General features: G+C 52.9%; 11 protein-coding genes across 11 annotated transcripts; 6 read left to right on the top strand and 5 right to left on the bottom strand.

The window, feature by feature from the left end:
* Window positions 1-670: 670 nt before the first annotated feature.
* Window positions 671-2,128, top strand: Z519_06716 (uncharacterized protein; the record flags this gene model as incomplete). The annotated part of the gene is made up of 2 exons (XM_016764454.1): window positions 671-860; window positions 915-2,128. The coding sequence occupies 2 exons, from the start codon at window positions 671-673 to the stop codon at window positions 2,126-2,128; spliced, it is 1,404 nt and encodes a 467-aa protein (XP_016619536.1).
* Window positions 2,129-3,535: 1,407 nt separating this feature from the next.
* Z519_06715 (uncharacterized protein) lies at window positions 3,536-5,055 on the top strand (the record flags this gene model as incomplete). Its single annotated transcript, XM_016764453.1, has 2 exons — window positions 3,536-3,752; window positions 3,812-5,055. 2 exons carry the CDS (start codon window positions 3,536-3,538, stop codon window positions 5,053-5,055), a joined length of 1,461 nt encoding a protein of 486 aa, XP_016619535.1.
* Window positions 5,056-5,824: 769 nt separating this feature from the next.
* Z519_06714 (uncharacterized protein) lies at window positions 5,825-8,458 on the top strand (the record flags this gene model as incomplete). Its single annotated transcript, XM_016764452.1, has 1 exon — window positions 5,825-8,458. One exon carries the CDS (start codon window positions 5,825-5,827, stop codon window positions 8,456-8,458), a length of 2,634 nt encoding a protein of 877 aa, XP_016619534.1.
* A 1,663-nt stretch (window positions 8,459-10,121) lies between these two features.
* On the top strand, window positions 10,122-11,945 carry Z519_06713 (pre-mRNA-processing protein 45; the record flags this gene model as incomplete). Its single annotated transcript, XM_016764451.1, has 1 exon — window positions 10,122-11,945. One exon carries the CDS (start codon window positions 10,122-10,124, stop codon window positions 11,943-11,945), a length of 1,824 nt encoding a protein of 607 aa, XP_016619533.1.
* Window positions 11,946-12,207: 262 nt separating this feature from the next.
* Z519_06712 (uncharacterized protein) lies at window positions 12,208-13,074 on the bottom strand (the record flags this gene model as incomplete). The annotated part of the gene is made up of 1 exon (XM_016764450.1): window positions 12,208-13,074. One exon carries the CDS (start codon window positions 13,072-13,074, stop codon window positions 12,208-12,210), a length of 867 nt encoding a protein of 288 aa, XP_016619532.1.
* A 1,191-nt stretch (window positions 13,075-14,265) lies between these two features.
* On the bottom strand, window positions 14,266-14,691 carry Z519_06711 (uncharacterized protein; the record flags this gene model as incomplete). Its single annotated transcript, XM_016764449.1, has 1 exon — window positions 14,266-14,691. The coding sequence occupies one exon, from the start codon at window positions 14,689-14,691 to the stop codon at window positions 14,266-14,268; it is 426 nt and encodes a 141-aa protein (XP_016619531.1).
* Window positions 14,692-15,001: 310 nt separating this feature from the next.
* On the bottom strand, window positions 15,002-15,453 carry Z519_06710 (uncharacterized protein; the record flags this gene model as incomplete). Its single annotated transcript, XM_016764448.1, has 2 exons — window positions 15,002-15,223; window positions 15,289-15,453. The coding sequence occupies 2 exons, from the start codon at window positions 15,451-15,453 to the stop codon at window positions 15,002-15,004; spliced, it is 387 nt and encodes a 128-aa protein (XP_016619530.1).
* An 891-nt stretch (window positions 15,454-16,344) lies between these two features.
* Window positions 16,345-16,894, top strand: Z519_06709 (uncharacterized protein; the record flags this gene model as incomplete). Its single annotated transcript, XM_016764447.1, has 2 exons — window positions 16,345-16,633; window positions 16,695-16,894. 2 exons carry the CDS (start codon window positions 16,345-16,347, stop codon window positions 16,892-16,894), a joined length of 489 nt encoding a protein of 162 aa, XP_016619529.1.
* Window positions 16,895-19,410: 2,516 nt separating this feature from the next.
* On the top strand, window positions 19,411-19,749 carry Z519_06708 (uncharacterized protein; the record flags this gene model as incomplete). The annotated part of the gene is made up of 1 exon (XM_016764446.1): window positions 19,411-19,749. One exon carries the CDS (start codon window positions 19,411-19,413, stop codon window positions 19,747-19,749), a length of 339 nt encoding a protein of 112 aa, XP_016619528.1.
* Window positions 19,750-20,350: 601 nt separating this feature from the next.
* Z519_06707 (uncharacterized protein) lies at window positions 20,351-22,426 on the bottom strand (the record flags this gene model as incomplete). The annotated part of the gene is made up of 7 exons (XM_016764445.1): window positions 20,351-20,661; window positions 20,714-20,783; window positions 20,833-21,042; window positions 21,105-21,152; window positions 21,232-21,695; window positions 21,834-22,071; window positions 22,142-22,426. 7 exons carry the CDS (start codon window positions 22,424-22,426, stop codon window positions 20,351-20,353), a joined length of 1,626 nt encoding a protein of 541 aa, XP_016619527.1.
* Window positions 22,427-23,657: 1,231 nt separating this feature from the next.
* On the bottom strand, window positions 23,658-24,947 carry Z519_06706 (uncharacterized protein; the record flags this gene model as incomplete). The annotated part of the gene is made up of 3 exons (XM_016764444.1): window positions 23,658-23,756; window positions 23,857-23,987; window positions 24,107-24,947. 3 exons carry the CDS (start codon window positions 24,945-24,947, stop codon window positions 23,658-23,660), a joined length of 1,071 nt encoding a protein of 356 aa, XP_016619526.1.
* Window positions 24,948-25,314: the final 367 nt, after the last annotated feature.

Raw genomic sequence — 25,314 nt, 5'->3', positions numbered from 1 at the left:
ACATTGTGCGCGACTACAGCCTGCTTAGCGTGGATATCATGCAGCTGGGATTCGTCGCTATGTAGCTGATCTGCCGCAATGCCGAGCAGAGAGAAAACTGCTTGCAGCTCATCCTGTTCGTGATCTGCGTTGCCGCTACCTTGTGTTCCCCCCTAGATCGCGAGATACCTTAAAGGAGGCGTCCGTGGCTATGCACTGAGAGGCTAGTACAAAATCATACGGCTGACCGCCCGCTATGCCGCCAAGGAGTTAGTGATAATAGGGAGACTGCCTCGTCGCTGCTTTCACCAGCGTCTAAACCACCTTTTATGTCGGAAAGACGACCGAGGATGACAATCGGAGATTGGCTGGCCAGCAGGATAGAATCAAGCCCCATTCAGGTTGGTGCCAGCTGCCCACGATTGATCGACTTTCAATGGAGATATCCGTCGAGTCGTCTTCCATTCCTTGCTCATAGGGCGCACGCAGGAAGCAAAGCCGAGCAATGGAGAATTAGGCCTTCGGCTACTGCCAGTGTCCTGCTGTCGGTAAGGATCATCAACAAATTCCCTCGCATGACGCATAATCGTGTGCCCATTCTGGCAGGCCGTTCCTTTAAAAGGCAACGTGTCGCGTGCCCGGTTAATGTTGACAGTCTACTCTCCACAAGCTCACATTCAGATCATTCACTATGGCACCGAACGAAAGCATTCTGCTACGCGAGTCGCTACCATCAGACGGCGGCGAGCCAGGGTCTCAAGATATCGCCGTCGTTGACGATACAGCGAACCTCAACCATGCCAGCTCAAGGGAATGGGTGTCACATAGGCAGAAGGCCTGTGTTCTCGCGGGCTCCTCGATACTGCAGCTGCCGATATGGGGTAGGGGCTAGAGTGTATAATCCAATTGCTCATTCTACTGACGGAAGACCCCAGGGTTTGCCATGAACTATGGCGTCTTCCAAGAATACTATTCGGGCAACTGGACGCTTGAGGGCAGTCGCGAAACCACTGGTATCATTGGCACGACCTCCAACGGCGTCATGTATCTCTCGATGCCTCTCCTGTTCGCTCTCTTCACAAGACGATGGGCACGGAGACGCCAGGTCGCAGCGCTTTGCGGCGCCGCACTCACCTGCGTTTCGTTTCTCTTGTCCTCCTTTAGCACCGATGTCTGGCACCTGGTTGCGACTCAAGGAGTCACGTCCGCGCTGGGATGTGCCCTCATCTACAGCCCAACCACTCTGTCCCTGGGAGAATGGTTCAACACGGGCAATCGGGCCGTCGCATATGGAGTTGTCTTGTCCTGCAAAAACATTGTGGGATCTGCTTGTCCATTTCTGCTGCGCGCCTTGCTCGAATGTTACGGCTTTCGCTCCACATTGAGAATATGGACCGCCGTTGCGGCAGGGACTAGTGTGCTTGCGATCTTCCTGATCCCGACTCCTCCGTCGACCATAACCTCGAGCGCGCATCATTCGCGCAGGATTCCGTGGCATTTCCTCAGACACCAGACTTTCTACGTCTACAGCATCGCTACCATTCTGCAGAGCTCCGGCTACGGCATACCGCAGACATACCTGAGCACCTATGCTCACGAAGTCACGCTGCTGTCCCAGACCTCGGCCACACTGTTGCTGACACTGTTCAATCTCCCGGGAATAGTCTCGTCGTCTTTTTTTGGCTACCTCAGCGACAACAAGTGCTGCCCGCTGTCGGCGACAACCGTGACTGCTATATCAGCTGTCAGTTCGGCCTTGTCGGCCTTCCTGTTCTGGGGCTTGACGTCGCAAGGGGCGATGGTGCTGCTGGTTCTGTTCTCCATGACATTCGGCTTCTTCGCCGGCGGCTACAGCGCCATATGGGGCGGCATCATCAACGAGCTGGAGCACGAGGCTGCGCAGCGGAACGAGGCCGTCGACACGGGAATGCTATATGGCCTCCTCAACGGCGCGAGAGGGATCGGATACGTGAGCGGTGGTCTGGTCGGTGTGTCGCTCCTCAATGCTGGAAGCGCTGCCTCGTCCTCGGTGAGCGGTCCCGGATACGAGACATCCTATGGCCCCCTCATTATCTTCACTGGCCTTTCCACCGTGTTTGGCGGCTGGGGGATCTTGTGGAAGATGCCCAAGCTGCTGCATTTGGTGTGAATATATATATCTCATCGTGCTGGCCCTTGTTAGCACCATCACAGATGATACAGAGCGCCTTGGTTCCGGATTGGTGCTCTTCTTATAGTGTCGTCCCACAGATGACCGAATTTCTTACATTTATTTCCCCATGCATACGAACAGGTCGTTCACGCCTTGCTCGGTATCCTTAGCAGTGTCTGTGCGGGATGGAAGCTGGACCCTGGACAGATAGACAGGGAGATCACCTTGAGTTATCGGCCTAGCAGTTCACCTTGTCCGAGGCGGGGGAACACGCCGGAGTCCGTTTGAGAAGGGAACAAGACTACCTCAACAAAAGGATGAAACCTACAACGGCACGGCGGAGAGTCATTGTTTCCGGGGCATATAAGTCCCGTTCAGGTTGTTAAGATGGACAAAACCATCGAAAGCAACATTACTATTAGTAGAAGCTCCTCCCCTTTTGTAATAACTCGTCCAAAGCTCGTCACCGCTCGTCGCTCGGGACTGGTGGCTGTTTCGGATTAACTATTTACCGAAACGAACCAACGATCTCGGCCTCCGACTATCTCCGAGGGCTCCGTAGAGTTGCGCCCAAAAGAGATCTGAACTGGGATCAAATGCGTCAGGAAAGAAAAAGAGCACATGTTTGCCCCAGACGACAGATTTGCAGCGAGTGGAGATGACATGAGAACGGATCCCAGATCACGAAGGAGCGAGCATGTGGCGATCGGATCGAAGCACATGCTATGGATAAGAGACGAAGGGCCCACGGTCTCCCTCTACCACGACCGTAAGGGCTCGGGGCCCTACTAAGCGTGATTAATAAGAGGTTTCATGGCAGTGGTGGTAGTACCAACGAAGTACTGTACGAGCAACCTGGTCAGACAGGGGTAGCAAAAGAGAAAAGGAAGAATCCAAGGGCACAAGGTCATTCTCTAGCCGCTACAGTACGAGGTACCTAACAAGTAGGACGAATCCAACAGCTTGTCAGCCAATCGGGGGAATTGAAAGGACGAGTGGGAATTCGGCTGTTGCAAGCAGCAAAAAAACATGGGAGCATGTGATCGATTTCGATTCCCAGCAGTGCAGCAGATCATCATCGCCATTCACTTGACTCTCCTACTTCCCAGTACCGAGTTACTCTTCCTCCCACCGACTGACCGACCGACCGACCGCAGTCTGAGAACCAGTGTTGTGCTGCCACACTCACTCACTCACTCTCTCACTCTCACTCTCTCAACTCACACCTGAAACTCAACTCCTCCTGAGCCACTGCTACATACCATTTGACATCTCAGCGCAGTCACCTTCACCCCTCTCCGACCATGTAGGAGTCCTTCACCTTGCTGCCCCCAACTTCACCGGCTCACCGACTACCCACCCCATCCATTTCAACACACCTCACTTTTTCCACCCTCGGCCCCAATGGACTTGCAATCGTCAAACCCGCCCTACGCTCTCCCTCCGCCCTTTTCTCCTCCGCTTTCCGCCCACCGTTCCTCCGCCGACTCTCACAAAGCCGCCTCCATCGACATTGACATGATGAGGTCCGACGATCGCTCTACAAGGGCGGGCAGTGTGCTCTCGGGCATGTCGATTGAAGACATGGAGGCTGCCGAGACCTTGAACAATCTATCTCAGAGTAAGAAGTCCCCCCGAACAGGCTTCCCTGCGCCGGCATCTGACATGTGATCCCCTCAGAATACCATTCTCCGAGGCAACCCCAGCAACAGCAGCGGCAGCAACAACCTCCCACACTTGTACAGTCTCACACCACCTTCGACTCCGACCAGCCCGAACCCCTCCTTCGACTGTTCACAAGCCAATATCCCTGGACGAGGCCTCTGATCAACGGCTCTTTGTCCGCCTACAAGACCACCCAATCTTACATTCCAGGCGCAGAATGGACCGAGAGGAATGTTGGCTTGCCCATCGCAGGGACTGTGGCCAGAATATCGGGTGTTGAAGGTGGTCTTCGCTGGGCACTACAACCCAAGCGCGACGGAAAATCCTCGAATAAACCCTCCGATGTTGAGAAGGGCTACTCGGACGTCGCCTCTGATGGTACCAACCGAACCAACTCCGAGATGGGTTATCCCGATTCTCTACCTGCCTACAACCCTGGCGACCGCTCACCTCCCTACACTGAACAGCAGGCCCTTCTCAAAGCCCATGATGAACGTCAGCCGCCACCGGGCTGGCGCCAACAACTCATGGTCTCTACAAGTGGCCTGGGAATTGCCATGAGTGAAGAATCCATCCGAAGTCTACGATACTGTCTCAGCTGGTTGCGCTGGGCTAACGGCCGACTTGGGGAAGCCATCCAGAATCTCAAGAACCTGCTGGAGAGATGGGATGAAGGGGTCACTCCGGGCGAGCAGCCGCCCACCATGTCCGTGGCAAACATGACTCAAACTCAAGAGGAGAGAAGACAAGCAGCTCTGTCCGCCCGCATCGCTGCTTTGAAAGCTGATGTCCTGCAAACACTCAAGCACGTGGTGGGCATCGTCTCGAATTACGCAGGCGGCGCATTACCCCAGAATGCACGAGATCTGGTGCACAGACATCTGATCAGTCTACCTCAACGCTTTAGCCTTGCGAACAGGGTAGGCGGTGAAGAGGACCCAGCCAATGCCGCGGAGGCAGGGAGCTCCGAAGCGGTCAAAAGTGGACGGAGAGTCATGGTCTTGGCCCAAGAAGGTTTGGATATGATGACCCAAGTTAGCCGAGTTGTCAACGATACCCTTGTCAGTGCAGAGGGCTGGTGTGAGAAGTTGGGTAGGAGGGTGGACCGGCAGCAGGCGCAACCCCCACAGCTCGCCCTCGGCGACGAGAAGATGGAGACCGAGGAGACCGCGGACGGCAGCATGGCCGAGAGAAGAAGTGATACGCTCCCACCGAGTGAAGGTGGGAGGGAAGTCCAAGATGTCCAAATGACCATGTAACAACAGGCACACAAAAGGTGAGTTTGACGTGTTTTTGCGACTTGGGAGTATTCTCATCGCTTCTCGACCTTGTGGGCACGACATTCATGTGAGCAATACTTCTGATTAGAGTACCGCGCTTGCTGTTGGGCGGGCCCAGAAAGACACAATAGGGGGCAAAAACCGATGCTGTGTTATTAGTGGCAAAGAAGGGCTGGCCGAAGATAATTGCCGTCCACTCTGGTGGAGCAAGGAAGACCTTGAGCGTGTTTTAAATGATCAGACGCCCAACAATGATTAGATGAACCATGAGCTACGGCATAAAGCAAGACAAGGGAGAATCTATCGACTGTCACATTGGGAGCGGGTGGCCAAGTGGAAGCACAGTGCCCGACAAACGGCGAGTTGTCGCCGTAATTGCAATAAGCAAAGATCATCCAAAGGTCGAGAAGCAAAACCGGAGGGAACATTCAAGGAATATATTTATATGAAGCGAAGTGCATCTACCATTCTCATGGCTTGAGCATGTATGCGTAATCCGAAAAGGGGTAAACGCCATAGATGTACTCCACAAGGTACTCCCTACCGAGACAAGGCTGATCAAGGCTGACGTCGGGCTCGGAGGAATCTTTCTGCGAATGCAGATCCAACAACTCGACTCGTCCAGCATGAGCCAGATTTTAAAATATGTACAAGTACAGCAAATACTGCAGACGCCACCGCCATTGAACGCCATTGAACCGTGGCATTCCATCTGAATGCACCATGACCGTCTCCAAGTGACGAGATCATGGATCCCCTGCAATACTACGGGTCCTCTCACCCCTCCGACCAGCCCACCGCCCGCACTATCTTCCCCAAAGGGCCCCTGTTCAACCTTGACGACTTTTCCAGCCGGGATTTCATAGCCAAAGACTTCATTGAATCCTTGACCGAGAGCGTGCAGTCCGCCCATCGCCGTTCCCATGGAACCGCCAACGCACCTTTCGACCCTAAGCCCTTGATCCGCGCCTTTGAGCAGGCCGCGCGACGACTCGATGAACTGTCCGGCGAACTGGAGCAGCGCGAGAATGAACTGTCTACCGCAGTGAGACGAGCCGAGGCGCAACATGCGAGCAACACAGAGACATTGGGCAGGAAGCTCAATTCCACGATCGAGAGCTTTCAGAAACTAGATACGTCCTTGAAGAGCGACAGAGGAGAGAAATGGGGTGGGAATGTCGCGGTGGAAACTGGGCGGCGGATTGAAGAGCTGGATCGACAGAGAAGGAAAGCCCTGGACGCTCACTTTCTGATTGAGTGCTGGGATGAGGTCAGTAACCGCGGCGAGGTCACCCTATTGGAGAATCTACGAAGATCCGGTACCGGAGAAGGCAAGATCAGGTCGGCCAATATTGCCCGCCAGCTCCTGAGGATCAGTCAGAGACTCGATCCCAAAAGTCATGGGCAGGCCAATGGGGTGGCGACGAACACACAAGCCGGCATTACAAACGGTGTGACGGGAAGCAAGAATTTCAACACCAGAGAGGTCATTGAGAAGTTCATCGAGACACTAGAGAACGACATGCTGAAGCTGTTCGACGACTTCTACCGGCGACAAAATTTCGAAGAGATGAAGAACTGCGCGATTGTGCTGCAGGACTTCAATGGCGGCTCATCTGTACAGGCAGCCTTTGTCAACCAGCACCAGTTCTTCATCGACCGCAGTAATCTGATGACCGAGGAGATTGGTGGGGATCAGGAGACCTGGATTCGACTCTCTGACCCAGATGCCGAGTTGCCGGGCGTTGAACCAGGCTTACAGTCATTGATTGACGAAGTGAAAGTCGTGGTCCAAGAAGAATCGGCCATCATAAAAAGGGCATTTCCTTACCCGGAACAAGTGCTGGGGAAGTTCGTTCAGAGAGTGTTCCAACAATCTATACAGCAAAGGCTGGAATTGGTGCTGGAGAAGGCAGAGTCAGAATCCACACTCGCCTATCTGAGGTCTCTACAAGCTGCAAGAAGCTACATCAGCGTTCTTGTCGAAGACCTAAAGGCACATGGATTGACAGAGCATCCTGAACCGGTGACGTCCCAGACAAGCCAGCTGCTTGATCAGCAACTTGATGAACTATTCACCCCTTACTTTGGCGGTTCAGCATACATCGACAAAGAAAAACACAATCTTCAAGAACTTTACAAATCCCTTCTTTTCAAGTTCGAGCTCTTCCACTCTCGGCGCCAAAAGGAACCCAAGACTTATCTCGCAGCGATCCGCAATCGAGGTCAAGAGCTCCTCGCATCGGCCAGAGAAGCCACTGACGCCTACGTTAAGAGCTTAGACTTGGAAAAGATGTCACCTACGCAAAAGAGGATTCTGCTGAGCGTTGCCGGTCTTCAGAGCACGGGCGCCGACGACAAGTCACAGCCGGACGTGGATCTTGATGAGGAGGATGGGAGGTTGAACGTTGCATTCGCGAAGAGGATGCTCAAGTGGCTCGCCGAGGGAGTGAGACGAGGTCTCGAACTCGGCGGCGGTGCTGAAACGCCGAAAGACGTCGCAGCCCTCCTCAATCTTGTTTTGAAAAACCTGTTGGAATCTTACGTCGAAGTCTCCCTCGAAGCCTGTGCAGATCTAGCCTCCTCATTTGAGAATACGCGAAGAGAACCTGACCTCTCTTATCTGTCCAACCTCCGCACCGCAGTGCACATCGCGCATCTGGTGCAGTCGTGCATCAACACCCTTCTCATTCCCTTGGCTAGCTCATCATTAACCACGCGCCGGGAGATGGAGAAATCTGCCCGCGCAGCCACTGCACGCATTGAGGACCAAATCAACAACATTGAACAAGCCACCACGGATGGCGTGCTTAACTGGACGTCCCGACTGCTTTCCAACCAGAATCGCGCGGATTTCCGCCCTCGACAGGAAACGGAGGCGCCGAGCTTGGAACAACCTCAGACGCCGACTTGTGAGAGTGTGTGTAGATTTTTGGGCTTGTTCCATGATACTGCTGCGCAGAGTTTTGACGGTGCTAATCTCGGTGTGTTGCTGATGGAAGTTGCCGTGGGATTTCGAAGCCAACTTCTGCAGCACTTCACCAAGTACCAAGTCAACAGAATTGGCGGCGTGATGCTTGCGAGAGACATGTCCCGCTATGTCCAGCTTCTCAGGTCTTGGGAGTTGGGTGGGGGCGCTGGCGGCGAGAGCGGCGCCAACGTCGACACCGACGCCGTCAGTGGTGGAGGAGCTTCCTTCAAGAACAGTCTCGAGGTGCTGAGTGAGCTTGCCAGCGTGTTTGTGCTGCATCCCGACGCCCTGAAGGAGAGGCTGAGGGGCCCCGTCCTGGGAAATCTGGGTAAGGAGAATCTCAGGCCGTATCTGCTCAAGAGGGACGATTATCTAGAGGTGGGCATGCAGAGTCTCCTGGCGTCGTTGTGACATGGAGAGAGCTGAGGGACACATCCAGCGTCGAGGAGGCGCTGGTTGTTTTCGGTTATTGGACAGCAAAGCACGGTGGATGGGTAAGGGGGTCGGTACCGGGAGTATTTTGTCTGGAATGACGCGTCCAAGACCAGCCGACGATTGTGCTTTAATCCTGGTTGCGGTTGAGAGGGAAAAGCGGAGAGAGATGCCGGGCGATCTATTGCCCGATCTACCCATCTCCGGATCTTTCTTTTGAGCGAGGAGAGAGATCTGTGTTGCGGACATACAGAGAACCGACTACCTGCAAAGCCAATGATCCCACCCAAGTCCTAGTCTATGCTGTTGCGACCCAATGCAGTGCATAGCGCCGGCTACGCCTGACTTCTTCTGCGAGAGTCTCGGACACCGAAACCGAATGTCTTCTGCGTCCATCTATCCAGCAATGCAATACAATGCAACGCCCCTATGCGATGACTCCTGTCTGTCCGGGTCTTCGGAGGACATTTTCCCAGAATAGTGTACATACATACAACCACCTCGTCAGTCGGTCAGTCAATCAGTCGTCGTTGTTGTCGGAGGCGGAGGAGGCGGAGGAAGAGGGGCAGGAGCTCATTCTATGTAATTAGAACACAGTCCGCTCCGAGCCCAAGCCAAGTCAAGCGGTTGATCAGGCATGCCACGCGTGGCGGCGGCCGAACCGAACCCGAATTGCGATGCCCTACGCCCGGGCCTGGTTTCCTTTGTCCCTTTCCCTCTTTCTTCCTCTTTTGCACTCTCTTTTGTGGGTTTTCATATCTTGAACCCGTACCCGGCCATGCAGTCCTTGTACTGCATGACCAGAGTCTTGCAGTCCTCCTGCGGGTCATCGGCGCGGGAGAAGAGCATGCACTCGTCGCGGCGCGATTTCTCGTCCTTGCACACGCAGCATGGCTAGAATAATTCGACAACAATCGCTCGTTAGCCAGCGGACCAAAGGGTTCCATGGGTCTTGGAGAGAGCCGACAATTGATGATTGCAGTACCGCGCAAGGAGATGTGCTAGAGGAGACCCCCGGGGGGGGGGGGGGAGGGGGGAAGGTGTGTGGCAAAATACTATTCTGGGCCTTTTCGTTCTGTACCTTTACTTTCTCCGTCTTTTCCGCCGTCGACGACACTGGTTTGAGCTCGCAGGCGAGATTATCGAGTGTCGAAGGCTGCTGAGTTACCACTGCGGCAAAGCACATAGGTTAGCTTTTTGGTTCTTCTTCCCCCTGTCGTCCGCATGTTGACTCTCTGGTCTCTGCCTGTCTCCGTCTCCGTATAGTCGTAGATTTGAGGATGTGGGAAAGCATACGTACCTGCAGCGGGGTGTGCGGGCACAGGGGCAGGCGAAGAGAAGAACCAGCCCATCTTTTTCTCGACGCGCTGTGTAGGAGCTGTTCTGCAGAAGGGGAGCTCTGGCGTGCTGGGCATGGATGAGAAATACAAAACGCATTTCGGAGTACCGAGTATTTGGAGATCAGTCGACGTCAACTGCTATTCTGCTCGAGATAGTTCACCGTACAGCACTCAAGGTTACTCTGGCGGATCACAGGCATTTATCCCGCAGTAGGGGAATTTGCATCATTTGGCATTTCAAACTTTCCCAGCGTTTGCCTATTTCGCATTTCTCTGTCCTCCCTATCTAAAGCCTCGCCACCATGGCAACAGGTCTATTCGCCTCGTTGCCAAAACCGAAATATACCGGCGAACACGAAGAGGTGCCTCTCCACGCCCAACCGAGAGGTCCTCGAGTCGTCGGACCCGGCGTGATCGATGAATCCCAGATTGTTTTAAAGGTCAGTCATGATCTTCCACAAGCGCCTGCACCCTCAGTCTCCGTTGACATACTGACATCTGTCTTCTTCTGGCAGCGTCCCGGTCCACCTCCTTACGGCCAACGATCAGGATGGCGACCCCGCTCCGCAGAAGACTTCGGCGACGGCGGTGCGTTCCCCGAAATCCCCGTGGCGCAGTATCCGCTTGATATGGGTCGAAAGGGGACAGCATCCTCCTCGAATGCGCTCGCTATCCAAGTCGACGCTGAAGGGAAAGTGAAATACGACGCCATTGCGAGACAAGGCCACAGCGAGAACCGCATCATCCATTCCAGTTTCAAGGACTTGATCCCGCTGAGGCAGAGAGCCGATGCGGGCGATTTGAGTCTGGACCGGCCGACCGCAGAGGAGGCGCAAGCCACGGCCGAGAGGACCAAACTTGCGCTGGAGAAGTTGGTTTCCGGTGCTGTGGCTGCACAAAAGCCCAAGAATGTGAAGGGCGTGAATCGAGAAGAGCCGACTTACGTCCGATACACGCCTGCGAACCAGATGGGGGATAACTCGAAGAAGAACGATCGGATATTCAAGATTGTCAAGAGGCAGGAGGATCCTATGGAGCCGCCAAAATTCAAGCACAAAAAGATCCCTCGTGGACCACCATCTCCTCCGCCCCCGGTCATGCACTCACCGCCGCGGAAACTGACCGCAGAAGATCAAGAGGCGTGGAGGATCCCACCGCCAATCTCAAATTGGAAGAATCCAAAGGGATATACAGTTCCTCTGGATAAGCGATTGGCAGCAGATGGACGAGGATTACAAGATGTGACAATCAACGACAAATTCGCTCAGTTTGCGGAAGCTCTCTTTACGGCCGATCGGCATGCAAGAGAAGAAGTGAGGCTCCGAGCTCAGATGCAGCAGAAGTTGGCGGAGAAGGAGAAACTGGCGAAAGAAGAGCATTTGCGAGAGATGGCGAAGAAGGCGAGAGAAGAGAGGCAGCGTGCCGCAGAATTACGCACAAGGCGGTCACGGTCGCGATCTTACTCGGGCTCGTCATATGCTTCGCGAAGTGAGAGCGAAGACGAAGCCGCCCGAGAGCGAGAACAGGCCAGACGGGAGCGCAGACAAGAAAATGAACGGCAACTTCGCCAGTCAAGGATGGGTGCCGAAAAGAGAATCCAGATGATGGCGAGGGAACAGAATCGTGACATCTCGGAGAAAGTGGCCTTGGGATTGGCGAAACCGACGCAGAATAAAGAGACCATGTACGACTCGCGGTTATTCAATCAAACCTCCGGGTTTGACTCGGGATTCAATGAAGATCAGCATTACGATAAACCCCTCTTCGCGGCGCACGATGCAATTAATAGTATTTATCGCCCATCTGCTGGTAACCTGGATGAGGAAGAATATGGGGAAGAAGCAGCGGAGAGCGCAATGGGCAAAATTCAAAAATCCAACAGATTTGAGGTCTTGGGCAGGGCCAAGGAAGGTTTCAAGGGTGCTGATGTGGCGGAGCGAGAGGCTGGGCCTGTTCAATTTGAGAAAGACAAAGACGACCCTTTCGGAATCGACTCTCTAATTGGAGAGGCATCAGCCAGGGCGGGTGGAGAAGGCAAGAAGAGATATGGTCTTGAGCAGGCTGAAGACAGGGATCGGGAGGAGAGAGAACGGCAGAGGAAAAGGGCAAGAGTCGATGTTGACTAGAGATCACCGCCGGATGATGCTGGGCGTTTGCTTTGCGGGCTTGCAGCAACAGGACGTCAGCGTTGGGCAGGACGGGATCTCGAGCAGGAAAGTTCTGCTATCGGACGAAGAATGTCATTTATATTCCCGTCCTCATCCTTCCATCATTCCACCTGTGTGGAACTTGGTGTGTCCTTTTCCCTTTCCTCTTACACTTCCGGTGGTTTGTCCCCTTTTGTCCTATTGCCTTCCAAGATCCTCCGTTTCATCACTGTTATTACACTCACTTCTCAACGACCATAATCCCAAAATGCGGCCTCTCCTCGCATCCCTCCCAGTACTCGATTCCCACGCCGTAGTCCCGACGGCTCTCGTCCTCGTCCCGCGGCAACCTGACTTTCTCCCACTTTAACTCGCCGGTCATGCCGCCACATCGGGCAGCGTCCTCGTAGACGTGCCTGCGAAGGTGAAAGTTCTCGAACGAGATCTCGACTGGCTGCATGTGGGCCGTGATGCGGGTGTGGTAGCCCTCGCCTGAGGCGAGCGGCGGGTCCAGGTACGCGATGGAGACGCCGAAGCGGCGCATTTCGGCCTGCGCGGCGGGCGTGGCGTGGAAGGCCGCGAAGGAGTCCAGGTCCTCGGCCGGGTGTGGCGTGATGCCCACGAAGTGCCCGCCGGGACGCAGCGCGGAGGCCACGTTGGCGAACATGCCCGCCATGTCCTGCGTCGAGGGCGCGTAGTTTAGTAGCCAGGCGCCCAAGACCACGTCGAAGGGGCCCTCGCCCTCATCGGAGGAGGTGACAACGGCCGTGGGTAGCGGCTTCGTGGCGTCGCCGACGACGAACTTGAGTCGGCCTTGTTTCAACGCGTCAAGCTCTGCGGCCGCGCTCTCCGCCGCCTCCACCATGGTCGGCGAGATGTCGACGCCCACGACGTAGCGCGGCGCGGCCCATTGCAGGAGCAGACGTGAGTAGTAACCTGTGCCGCACGCAAGGTCGAGGACCGATGCGCCCTGGCCGTCCGGGAGGGTGAGGTAGGGCGCGATGGCGGCGCGGAGGTTATTGCGCTCGAGGATGGCGCCGGGGATTTTTTTCATCGACTCGTACGCCTGCCCGATGTGGTCGTATTGGGTTGCTGTGCTCTCTGACATGGTTTTCTTCTTTTTGGGTCGCCAGAGTGGATGGCTTTTTGGGGGGTTGCGGGATTGCTGGATATAGAGTATTACGTTGTAAGGTCAGACTTTCGTGATGGGCTTGTCGATGCCACGTTCTATGTAGTCAGAAACGAGACAAACAGCTACAGAGAGGGGAGGGTTGATAATGCATATATAAAACATTCCATGCCGTGAGCTATATACACAAAGTGTTGATGGATGGATATTTCAACATTCATATATTCATACCTTTTGGCCTTTTGTTCCCGTTTCCTCTTCTCTTCTCTTCAAAATGAGACGGAATACAATGAAATACAATGCAACGTTCCCATCTCCCGGAGAAAGTGGAAAACTGGTATGGACCTACTCTCGAACATCTCCTGATGCTAGAGAATGCGAATTGCCGTGTGTAGAGTCACCGTCACACGGACCTCCGATTAGTGTGCATAATACATACCACATAGTTCGGTCTAGATCTGCAGGCCGGTAAGCCGGACTAGTATTCCACAACTCTAGGCTTTCCATCCGCTGCGACATCAGGTGCTGTATAGAACATGCAAGAAGTACCACAGCATGCATCTTACATATACGACCATCTACAAGGGCCATTGCACATAAGACTTCCTCCAGCCAACCTAACTTGATCAGAACTTCCTAGCTACCCTTGTTTCCTCTCGTTCATTTAGACTGTCAGCCTCGTCCTTTGGCTGGCCAAAAATATCCCAGTACACCTTCAAGCGGTTTCACACCTCCATCATACACGGCCCCAATACACCGGTCATCGTCGAGATCCATCAATGTCATTCCAAAGTTTCCGCGAATGCATCGATGAGTTATGCCGTGCAGGGGCATAGCACCTTAAATCTTCGCTTTCGTTTGCCACTCGATCGCGACGATAAGGTAGCTCAACGCTATTTCTTTACAGTTCTTGTCGCAATGTTCTTTCCAAAAATTTTGAGACTCAATAGCCTCTCCGAACCACAGTTCCATGATCAAAATCCCAAGGCTGAGCAGCGCGTCAGAATGGTCTCGAAGTTTCTCTTCTCCTGCTAGGGTCTTAACCGAGCATTGTTCCTCTGTCGGCGCCGTTGGCGCAGTCTCGCAAACTACAAAGGGATGCTCGGTTATGATCTCGCCATTCTTACGCTGGAAGAAGTACACGTCCGTCTTGTCCCAACGTTTAGGGAGTCAAGGCGTGGGATACAACTCGAGAAAAGCATAAGACATGGTCAAGGCGATCGACAATCTGTCGTGTTTAGAAAGTTGCAGACCAATCTTTTTCCTCCCGACTTGTGCTGTCTTGCAGAGAACAGGCCCCAGGGTTATAACTCGGTCGACATCAACCGAAGTGAAGCGGAAGGATGGTAAGGTGTGGAAGACAAGGTACGCGCATTGGCCGTCCTCCAAATACCAAGACAGGCTTTCTCGCCTAAACTCTGGAGACTTTGGCAAATGTCGCTTATTGGAAGAGGCTTGCCCGGAATCGTGAGCCCCAGTAGATCGGAGTGCTTCCAATGCTGTGCGTTCTCTTGAAATGAGATCTTCCGACTGCGCAGGCCGGACGACAGTGTCGTCGACGTTGTCAGCACTGTGGTCGCACCTGTTGACAAACATGGGGTTGAATTCGACCCCGATTCATCGACGTTGTTGTAGGTGTCCAAATGTTCACCTTTGTTCTGCAAGGGGTCGCTCTCGCTTGAGGAGAATAACACTGTAGCGTCGGACGTGTATCACTTATCATTTTCGTACGGCAAGGTCCCGGATCTCGTCCACATGCCTGAGCGTAAGGAGAAGGACACCTTGGGCGTAGGGAAGCCGGACTTTAATTGATGGCTGACCTTGGACCGTCTGGCCAAAACCAACTTAAATGTGTGGTCATCCCTGCAGTCGCACGTCCAGCCTTTAGTGATGGCTTTGTGCAAACTTAAGGCTTGTTCCTCTGCCTGCTCCAAATATTGAGATATCGTTGAGCTACGTGATTGTCTCGCCGGCGCAAGTGCTTCAGCCTCGCCGAGAAGCTTGCCAATGCGGTCGATTTGTTTCCCCAGGTCAACAACTTGTTCTTGCTACCTCTTCTTGCGGAGAGAGAATTGGAGCTTGCGCCGCTGTTTTTGAAGTTGGAGGCCTTTGTGAGACGTCCCATCTGCTGATTCATCCTTTAATAGGGTCAGAGGGCATCGAGGTTGAAGTATACCGAGATCATTGACTTACTAACGGTTCACAACTCTTCAATTTTTCAGCCATCTTGTTTATATTCTCATGAACGGAATAGACAGAGAATTGGTAGTTCTCGAATTCGCCTTCGCCACAGAGCCTCCTCTTGAGCCTTGAGGCGAGTTCGGCGTTCTTCCATTGATCACACTGCAAGTCCTCCATCATCACCTTCGTCTCGAAATCCGAGTCGTTTATAGACAGCAGCCTGCATTCTATGTGCTGTCTGAAAAGAATCTATTCCCTGTTCGGCTGATTGACAAGGTGGTTAAACTCGCGTCGAAAAAGAACCCAGTCTCTGAGCGTTTCGCATCCTTCTTGGTAGTGCTCGAGCAGCCCGATGACTAGTGGAAATGCCCCAGCGCGAGGCTCACTATTTCGACCCCGGACATGATTGATCGCTTGCCTGAGGCTTCCGTGTGATGAAAGTTTGAGTGGAGCTTTGAATATTCCGACTTGTTCTCCTGGGCATCCGGTGTATGCTGGAAATCGAACCTCAGCAACAAGGAGCGGAATTTAATGCCTCAATTTCAACAAAGCCGACAGCCCATTTCCAGCACGAAATGCTGCACGGCTCCCCAAAGGTGATTTTACCCTACCGACCGTCATTACTCCGAGATGTAGCTGTCGACTTGAGAAGCTGTATAACCACACTGGGCGGTGTAACTGGCAGTTAAAAGAAGTTGGTGCTTTGAGGCGTTTCGGGCACAAACTGGTGTGGGCGTTCTGCAAATCAGCTTGCTCCAAACGTACAACCTCCATAAGATAACAACCCGCATTCACCTGAGCTAATGCAGTCGGCCAAAGAAAAGTTATTTTGTCCATGCAGCAACTTCGAGCCGTCACGGCTGATAGCCGTTCGAGTTGCAAAATAAAAATAAAACTAGGTCTCCTGACAGATGGAATTCCTAGCCTCATTCACCCCTTTTTTGGCCACATGTTTTCCAAGCCAAGACACTCCGCACATATTCATCAGTAGAGCCAATGCCTGTCGGCCTGAGAGCAGAGGCGATGAATGGGCTTTAATATCGAAGTAAAAGAGTCGAGGCCAACACGATGGCTGCTCATCTCGGGTCCATAGCCGTGGAAGCATCGAAAACCAGGCGTCGTCTGCAGGAACTATGTCTCGACATTGCGACAAGAGCACAGTCAGCTGGTCTCCCTGACCGCGTGGAAATTGACCCTCAGGACCTCACAGATTGTCTTGATCAATTCAATATCTGGGCAGGGAGCTTATGTGTATCTCAGCGAGGCGAAGCTTCGTTGGATTTCCGCATATCAGGAGGGGGTCTTGCTCAAGAGGTCCTCCGACTACTACATCAGCTGTACTTTTTCACTTCAGAGTGTGAGTCGAGCGTTTTTGAGCAACGCTGAGACCTTGACAGCGTTACTGACAGAAAATCAAGTGCAAGCAATTGTTAACGGCAGCCGGGGGCAAACAACATGGACTAAAGAGTCTCTGCATAATTCCTCTGACGAATCCAGTGACTTGGTTGATTCTAGCGACGAGGAGATCGGGGGGATTCTTACACCTAGAGATGTCGAGGATGATGAAAACCGCGGCATCTTCACCGAGGCGAACGATTTAGTTCTTTCTGTCAACTAATCGATCACAAGTCTTCTGAGGCTTTCAATCCAGGTGCACAAATCGTCACGCAAAGCCAAATTTGCCGAAACATCGAGGGAAACCAACTATTCAATTGGCCCCGACGTCAGTCATGTCCGCAACTTCTTTCCATATGCTTCGAGAAATGATATTCTAGTTGAAAAGCTGGGAAAAGCTGGGAAAACCACACGCACAAAGACGACGGCGGCTCCTGTATGCACGGCGCCATAGAGAAAAGCTCTCTGTCGACCTTTCTGGCGAAAAAGAGGAGCGTCATCCGTAGGTTGAGGCTATGGAATGTAGCAATACCAAACAATGATGCCCGACAGTAAGTAGAAGACTGATGATGTTGGAGCTTGAATTCCCCCCAAGCTAACACTACCAAGGAAACAAGTTCACACCGATCTGTCCTCCTACACTTGCGTCTAGGGAAGTTGTAATGAGATGTTCTTCGAATCCAGGCGCAAATGGTGGATGCACGAGATGGAAGCCCACAGGAAACAATGGACTTGCTTCCTATGTGGCTCCCATTAACCATCCTTAGCTAGCACGGTGACGCATATGCAGACGGAGCACTGTGAACAAGTCTCCCCCGAGCAGGTCGAGAGTGTTGCCCACAAATCCGGAAGGCCGCTTACCCATCTTGCCGCGTCCGACTGCCCTCTGTGTGACTATTCCGCTGTGCTCAGGTGTCGAGGCTACATGGACGAGGAAGTGGCACACGTCAGAGCTGAAAATTTGGCAGACACTTGGCCCGTCACTTAGATCAACTCGCATTATTTGCCCTTCCCCCTGCTGATCTGGCGTTTGAACACGAAGTTGTGTCGGAAGCTGGGTCTTTGGAGCATCGGGAGAGCGATCCAGACGAAGCCGAAAACGAAGCCACCGTCCAAATTCCCTCAGAGCCAGGCCTCGTCTATAAGCTCTTTGTTGAAGCAGATCTGCAGTTGAGACCGCCCGAAATCTTCTCGAATCCACCCGATTTGGCCATGCGATGGCAACCTCCACACGACTTGACACCCCCCAATGAATACTTTGATACCGAAGACGCAGATCTCCTCCCCCTACGACAAGAGCCTATCTTTGGCGGTGATCTTCATACGGCAGGCTGGGCGAGGGGATTCGGCCCCAGGAAAGACGGCTATTCCGCTCGTTGCCCTGTTGGACACTGAGTAAATATTCCAGATGGTAGCTACGGCTTCCACTTGACTTATTTCCACAGAGTTCCTGACTCCGGAGTTCCATTGCCGCGGCCATCGACTATTCAGCCAGTACAAAGACTGATTGGCGTATGGGAAGGTTTCTGCGAGGCTTGCGGAAAATGGAAGATCTTGAAAAAGACAAAGCGAGGATGGAATTGGTATAGGCATTGGCTGCAGGTAAGGAACACGTTCTCTACACCCACGACATAAATACCCACCAGCACCGGCAGGAGCATGCAGACATTTTGCGGGGGACAGAACAGAGGCGGTTCGAGGGGGCACTGCACCTCAAAATCTGCATATTCATACCAGTAGTGCATCCGCGTCGACTGAGCCGTCTCTCGCAAATGACCCTGAAGAGCTCGACAGAATACTAGGATCCAAGCCTGAACTAATAAGCGATGACACCCTCCATCGGTAGTCAGCTTACAATTTTTGCAAAAGAGGACATGCCTAGAGCAACGGAGACGCTTCTCCTGCGCTTGAAAGCTACTCGATCCATCACGGAAATGAGAATTTTGGCGAATACAAGAAGCACCGACGGTGAAAGCTTGCTCGTGATCTCAGCTGCGCAAAGTCAAGACCAGGTCGTCAAGCTTCTCCTTGATCTTGGGGCAGACCCTAACGCCACTGGGCCGGGGGACCAGACTGTGTTAGACCTCGCCGCCGACAGGGGTAATTTCTCGATAGCCCGGCAGCTCGTGAGCGGGGGAGCGGACACTTCCAGATCTTATATTTTCTAGGAAATCTTCTCCATCGACCGAAAGTACGCCGGTGAGATGACAAGTATTCTCAAACAAGTCACTCCATTGTCCAAGGTTAATCCGGCAGATCTCGGTGCTTTCAGCCGAGCCGCATTCCAAGGGGTTTTCGCCTCAGTCAGGACCTTCCTAGGCAGCGAAAAAAGGCTTCACTGCAATTCTCCGGGAGTCAATAGCAGGGCATCGAGAAGTGATGGATCTGCACTTGGCAAACGGAGCCAACATCAACGTTACGTCCAAGCATGGTTGGACCCCACTGATGCTAGCCACGAAACGGGAAGACGAAGAGGGTGTCGTATTTCTGCTCTTTGCGGGGTGCAGATGTCAATCACCTCTCGCCTGAGACGTGGACGGCGTTGGCGGAGGCTACAAGGCAAGGCTGCACAATATTATGAAGGTGACCCTGGATGCTGGCGCCGACCCTGAATTGAGGTCGCAACATGACTGGACCCCGTTAATGCACGCCGCGTACCGGGGCAATATCGATGCAGTAAACCTTCGCCTCGAGGCCGGCGCTTCCTCTGACGAGATCTGAACCCACGACGAAACAGTCATGCTCCTCACGGCCGCGGAGGACTCGCCGGCCATAGTCAAGCGACTCCTCGAAGCTGGCGGTCCCCCGGAGTCGGTGTGGTCAAGACTTGAAGTCTCAGATCCCCAGGGATTGAAGGTCCTAGACGAGGACGCTATGCTAACCGAAGAAAGTGAGACTCGACCTCAGCAGCAGCGAATTGAGAGTGCATTCAAAGTGGACTGGACGCCATTAATGGTGACGTGTCAGATGGGACATCTGGAGGTTGTCACCATGCTGGTCAATGCAGGGGCGAACCCGGCCCCCAAAGCCCTTTGTTTAAGACAGCTCTGGAAATTGCGAAAGAGAACGGCAGATTAGATGTGGTAGAATAGCTTGGTGAAGATCGAAGGCCAGGTAGTAAAGGCAATACGCTCTATATTGTAACAGAGCACTTTAGGGTTCGACGGGCATGTGCAAAAGCGCACAGGGGCCTGTCCAGCAGATCAGTAATCGAGACGGCCTTTCTGGTTGACGCCAGGACAGAACACCACCTCCGGTAAACAGAGGCGATGGCTAGGCTAGGTGGTGCCTAGCACGGTGGCGGCGGCAGTATACGGTGACAGAGGAAGACTGTAGAGATACTTAGGCGGCATCAGGACCATGACTACTCTGCTCCAAATGAATGTCTCGAATATCCAAGCACCATCTTGGTTGGCGCCGTCAGTGACATCAAGGGACGCTGAGTTGCCTGTTCTCACAAAACCTGTCATTCACAGCCAGAATGAAGCAAAGCCCTCTTTATAGACAATGTGACAATCCACAGCACAGCCGCGTTGCCTCCACCATAGCACCACAGCCATTTGAACTCGTTACAATCCCTTACTCACGCCGACCCGGTACACACTATAGAGTGCGATGGAAAGTGAATGGTTGTGAGCGCATCTATCTCGTTTCTGCGTTCGGCTGAAATTTTTGGCTTTTATTGCTCCTTCCGCATCGAGGCATGGACTATTTTCGCAATGGCCCATATTTTCTCTTCTTCGAATTTTCTCTCTACCAGCTGGACACCAATAGGCGCTCCGTCATAGATCTCAGGGTCATCTGCATTGGATGCTACTTGGATGACAGCTAAGGCGGACCACAAATGGAACCTACATCCTTCCCAGTTCAATCTGTCGGTCGCGTTCAAAGGTTGGTAACTATCGTCGAATACATCAATATTTTTATCGGCCTTTGCAATAGGAATGACTACAGCGCTGTAGTTCAGCAGGTTCAGTGCTTCGGTACAAGCTAGCCCGAATAGTTAGGTTCAGAAGATGGTAAACAGATTTTCGCGTCATACCAGTGTGGTAGTATTTTCCAGGGATGACGGCCGCGTGTGGTGCCACTGGCATGATGACTGCGTCGACAATCTGGCCTATAGGCAACCTTAGTGAACTGGATCTCCAGGTCTAAATGGACACATTCGCCGTCTTCCTCAGCAGTTGGATTCCAGTAGTCGGAATACTGGGTCTCGTACTCGAGGCCTTGAAGGGTCAAATCTTGGTACTCCAGCAGTCCCATAGGCGGCTTGAGACCGAATGCAGTGGCAAGATCGGGAATAAGTGGTTCGCCAGACAGATCAAGCTGGGCGTGGATATCATGGGCTCCGTCAGCCTTGAGGAAAGATACCTGTGAAGAACTTTGTTTAGCAGAGACTGGCTGAATAAGAAGAGGAATTTTGCACGACATACATGAACTCCTTTGGCGGTCGTTAGGTTGGGAGGCTCCCAACTGACTCCCTAAATATTGTCAGTGACGCCCTCAGCCCCTGTATGAGGTCCCCCTCAAAAAAGAAAAATAGGTGTGCCTGATTTGTACCTTGTGTCCTGCATTTCTGACTGCATCAACAACCACATGAAGACCGCGAGTGATGGGAGGCCGAGGTGTCACAATACCATCGGCCCAGAAGATCCCAAGCTTAAGGGCACATCCAGAAGCTTTTGCTGTTCCATCCCACTTCGCTCGAGAGAGGTACTCGTCCACTATCTCCTGACGGAAAGGAATGGGAACCACTGCTGGATCACGCAGCCATGGCTGTGTCGAAAGCACCGATTTGAGTGCCAGCTCCAATCCTCCGAGGGAGGTGCTCCTAAAACCTACTGTCGAGCGATAGGTGTTCTGCCCAGGATTGGTGTTTGCGACTTCTCGGTAGGGTATCCTCTCAGGGGTCAGCTTCAGAGAGAATATGCTGTTGAATGCCGCTGGAATGCGAACAGAGCCGCCAATATCGGTGCCCAGGCCGAGAGCGGTGCCGCGAAGTGCCTGTAAAGCGCCCTCTCCACCTGACGAGCCGCCGCAGGAAAGATTTTAGTTGTTTGGGTTGAGAGTTTGGCCAATGATATTATTCTTGGTTCGCCAAAGATGAATCTGGGGAAGACTTGTTTTCCAATAGAGCACTGCTCCCAGCCCTACTCACTCACTTACGATTTGACGTTGCACCTGATGCTTCTCATTGGGATCTTTGATACCAAGGTTGCTGCCAATCCATCCGATATAACCCATAGTAGTATGATTGCCCTTGACGTGAAGTTGATTCTTCAGACTTACGGGGAGGCCGTGGAGAGGTCCAATTCTTGCGTTGTGCTTCGAATAATAATCATCAAGGAATGCCGCACGCTCCAGCGACTGGTCGAAGAAGATTTCATGAAGGCAGTTGTTCTGGAGGTCCAACTCATGTCAGAACAGTACATCAAAGGTTGATGTCAAGACGTTGGTGATCCGAACTGACAATTTGATGTGCAATTGCTGCAGTCTTGCAAAACGCGGTGGTGACCTGAACTGCTGCGAGGGTTCCTTCTCGGATAGCATCCACGAGAGGCAAGCTGTCCATCGATACGATGGATATCTCCTCGGCGTTCAGGAATTGCTGTATAAAGAGCCCTGTCAAATCCCTTTCCCTTGCAACTCGCTCGATATCTTCTGGTCTCAGTCTCCACTGCGGCGGGATTTTCGACAGCGTGCTCGCCCGCTTATCAGCCGCCTTGGATTTCCATGAGGTGCTGTGCATAGTCATCGTCCCTGAGTAGATAGAAATAGGCAGCTAAGAGCTTAGCCTCTCACCGTGGATAGTTTAAGCCGTATAAGTAGAGACCCGTGAAGGTGTATAATACATCCGGGCAGCAGCCTTACAGGAACGTGAAATCAGGGCCTGGCGGCGCCTATTTACGCTCACAGTCGTACTTAGTACTCGCTCCGACCAGGACACGTCCTAAGTTGAGTGCCGGTTTGCACAGCCACAGTTCCAACCTCCTAACACAAACCCCAGGTTACACGGCGGGTGCTTTCCTTGGTAGGAAGTGTTAGCAATAGAGATGGAGGCTCACGTTTGACACTCAACCATGTCCCATGCATCTGCGATGTGACTCTGCGTCTCAGGACAAGGCATAGAAGGTTGCTAGCATCTTGAATGGAGAGCAGCCATGAGCAGCCATGAGCAGCCATGGCGGCAGCGGGCCAACCGAGTGTGCAGCCAGTCTCTTATTCCTATCAACATCAGCTACAACCCGGATCTCACACCTTTGCATATTTTGTCATCTCGGATCGTGTGCAATATTCTCCCTTCAGCACTTTCTCCTCAATGATAGATGACATCAGAGGGCGTCACCCAATCGCAAAATGGCGAACTCTCAGGCGATATCGACGGTTCCGTCACACTGCACCATTTATACTGGAACTGCCGAAGCGGGATGACTTGAAGCCAGGTCCCGTTGAGGCGAAAGGCATCAGAAATCTTGAACAAACGTCAAATCTTCGTTGACATCAAGAACTCGGCACATTGTGGATGCCACATTTTGTGCGCTGCTCCTAATCAACCGTTTCGTCATGGAACAGTCCAAACTGCAGCGCTTAGAATCAAACAGTATTGTTGGAACTGGGGCGCTGAAGGTGATCGAAGGTTTGATAAGCCCGCGTTTGAGTCGTCGAATAATGGTCTCGGGTCGTACGGAATTCAGACTTCAAGCTCATGAGGCGGGAAAGGTGGAAGCGATGGAGAACTGTCCTTTACTTCGACGAGATTCGTGTCTCTTCGTACCACTGACGAGTCAACCCGCTAGGTTTTCCTATCACAAACTCCCACATAACTTAGGCCATGAAACCCAATGACATGGCTATATCCGATGCTATTCAATGAAATCAAGATTTGAAGGCAGAACGCGGCAAAGAACCGCTCTCATATCCCCATCTCTATAATTGTCCCTTTCCCATTTCCACCACCACCGACGCCGCCTCTTCCCGGCTCCATCTCACAGCCCGGCGCGATAGATGTTCCACACATTGAGCATCCTTGCCCCCTGGCCCAGGGTAAAGCCCGTATAACACGAATCGCTCGAGTAGTCCATAAACTAATGAATTGTATCCTTATGAGCGGCCAGAGGACTAGGAATAAGACGGTTTGTTGCACATGGGGCTGAAGAGGGAAAAGGGGGTGTAGAACAAACGTACATTGTGTATCGGATCCACTCCTGAAAAACCCTGGGCTCCGTAAGGGTTCGCGCCTTGACTGGCCAGCCCGATATAAGCGGTGGACGAGACGCCGGAATTGGGGCAGGAGTCTTTGTAGACTGGACAGCCGTCTAGAGATGAGAAAAGAGCGGACGTCAGTGGTAGGGTATTACGGAGAAGGGAAGGAGTACACCGTATAGCCCAGCAACCACGAGACTGAAGCGGAAACGGGAAACCGGAGCGGACTTACTCGTGCTGGTCATCTCTTGCGGCGTGTCCGCCACGTAATCCCCCCAACTTCCACCATCACAACTATTGCCATTAAAGGTATGCAGCAGCCCATTCCAGTGACCCACCTCATGCGCCGTCGTCCCTCCCAGGTTGTACCCCTGCATATTTCCTCCGGGCATTGTCCCGCTCAGGACATTACACCCATCAACGACGTATACGTTGCGCGATGTCGTTGAAGTAACGCCGCCCGCTGGCAAAGAGCAGAAACCAAGTAGCGTGCTGCCGGCGGGCACCCCGGGGGTATTACTGCCAGCCTGTAAGAGAGACTGATAGTAGATATTTAGACTGGAGTACGTCCCCTGTCGAAGCGCCCGCTTCATGCCCAGGTCGTCGCCGTTGCTCGCCCACGTATCGTTCGTTGCTCTTGTGACGCCCGCTAAGCGGAACCCGATCGACGCGTTTGTGTAAGACCACGCGAGATAGATGAACTGGTTCTGAATCATGCTGTCGGTGACGTAGTTCGCTGAAGAAGGGGACGAGCTGGCAGCGTCGGATACAATATGCATATATGTATCAATCGTGTACAACGGAGTCAGGGTTTGACGGCGTTCATGGCTGGACGAATGATGAGCAACCAGGAGAGAGCTGTTCCAGAGCTCGTTTTCGAGTGGCTCGTGTTCGTGGAGATATTGATGTGTGGAAATGAGGCCTTCGGAGGGCGCAGTCGCGCCGCAGGAACGATGGATTGGTCGGTATCTAAGAACGGCGGCGAAGCCGAATGAGCAAAAATTCCCTATCATGGCTACTAATAACGAGAAGTAGGCCGAATGAGTGGGCAGTTTCCCAGTGAAGCAAAACATATTTGAACCCAGCAAGAGAAAGTCGCGATGCGACCAGAGAAACCCTGATGGCAGAATGCAGAATCGAAAAGCGTATGGCAAAAGCACGGATCACCATACCGAATTCACCACGGGGATCCCTTGGAATGTGTACCTTTCAGTCAAAATACCCACCAAGTCATGGTCATTCGTGGTGAGAACGGAGGTGGCCTTCGTTGACAACAAGTATTCCGTGTCCTTTGGGAATAGAGGCCCTCAGCCTTCTACCTGCACTGTTAGTTACGTTCGATAGAGCGACCACTTCGTTGTTGACCCCTTTTGGCTACGTTGGATGTGGCATGCATTTTGTATCAGACTGTGTCACTTTTCAATTCGGCTCGTAGAAAGA

This window comes from Cladophialophora bantiana, assembly GCF_000835475.1.
Source record: "Cladophialophora bantiana CBS 173.52 unplaced genomic scaffold supercont1.9, whole genome shotgun sequence".
Lineage (NCBI taxonomy): Eukaryota > Fungi > Ascomycota > Eurotiomycetes > Chaetothyriales > Herpotrichiellaceae > Cladophialophora > Cladophialophora bantiana.
Note: the sequence above shows the minus strand (reverse complement) of the source record. Positions and strands in the feature narration are given on the sequence as shown.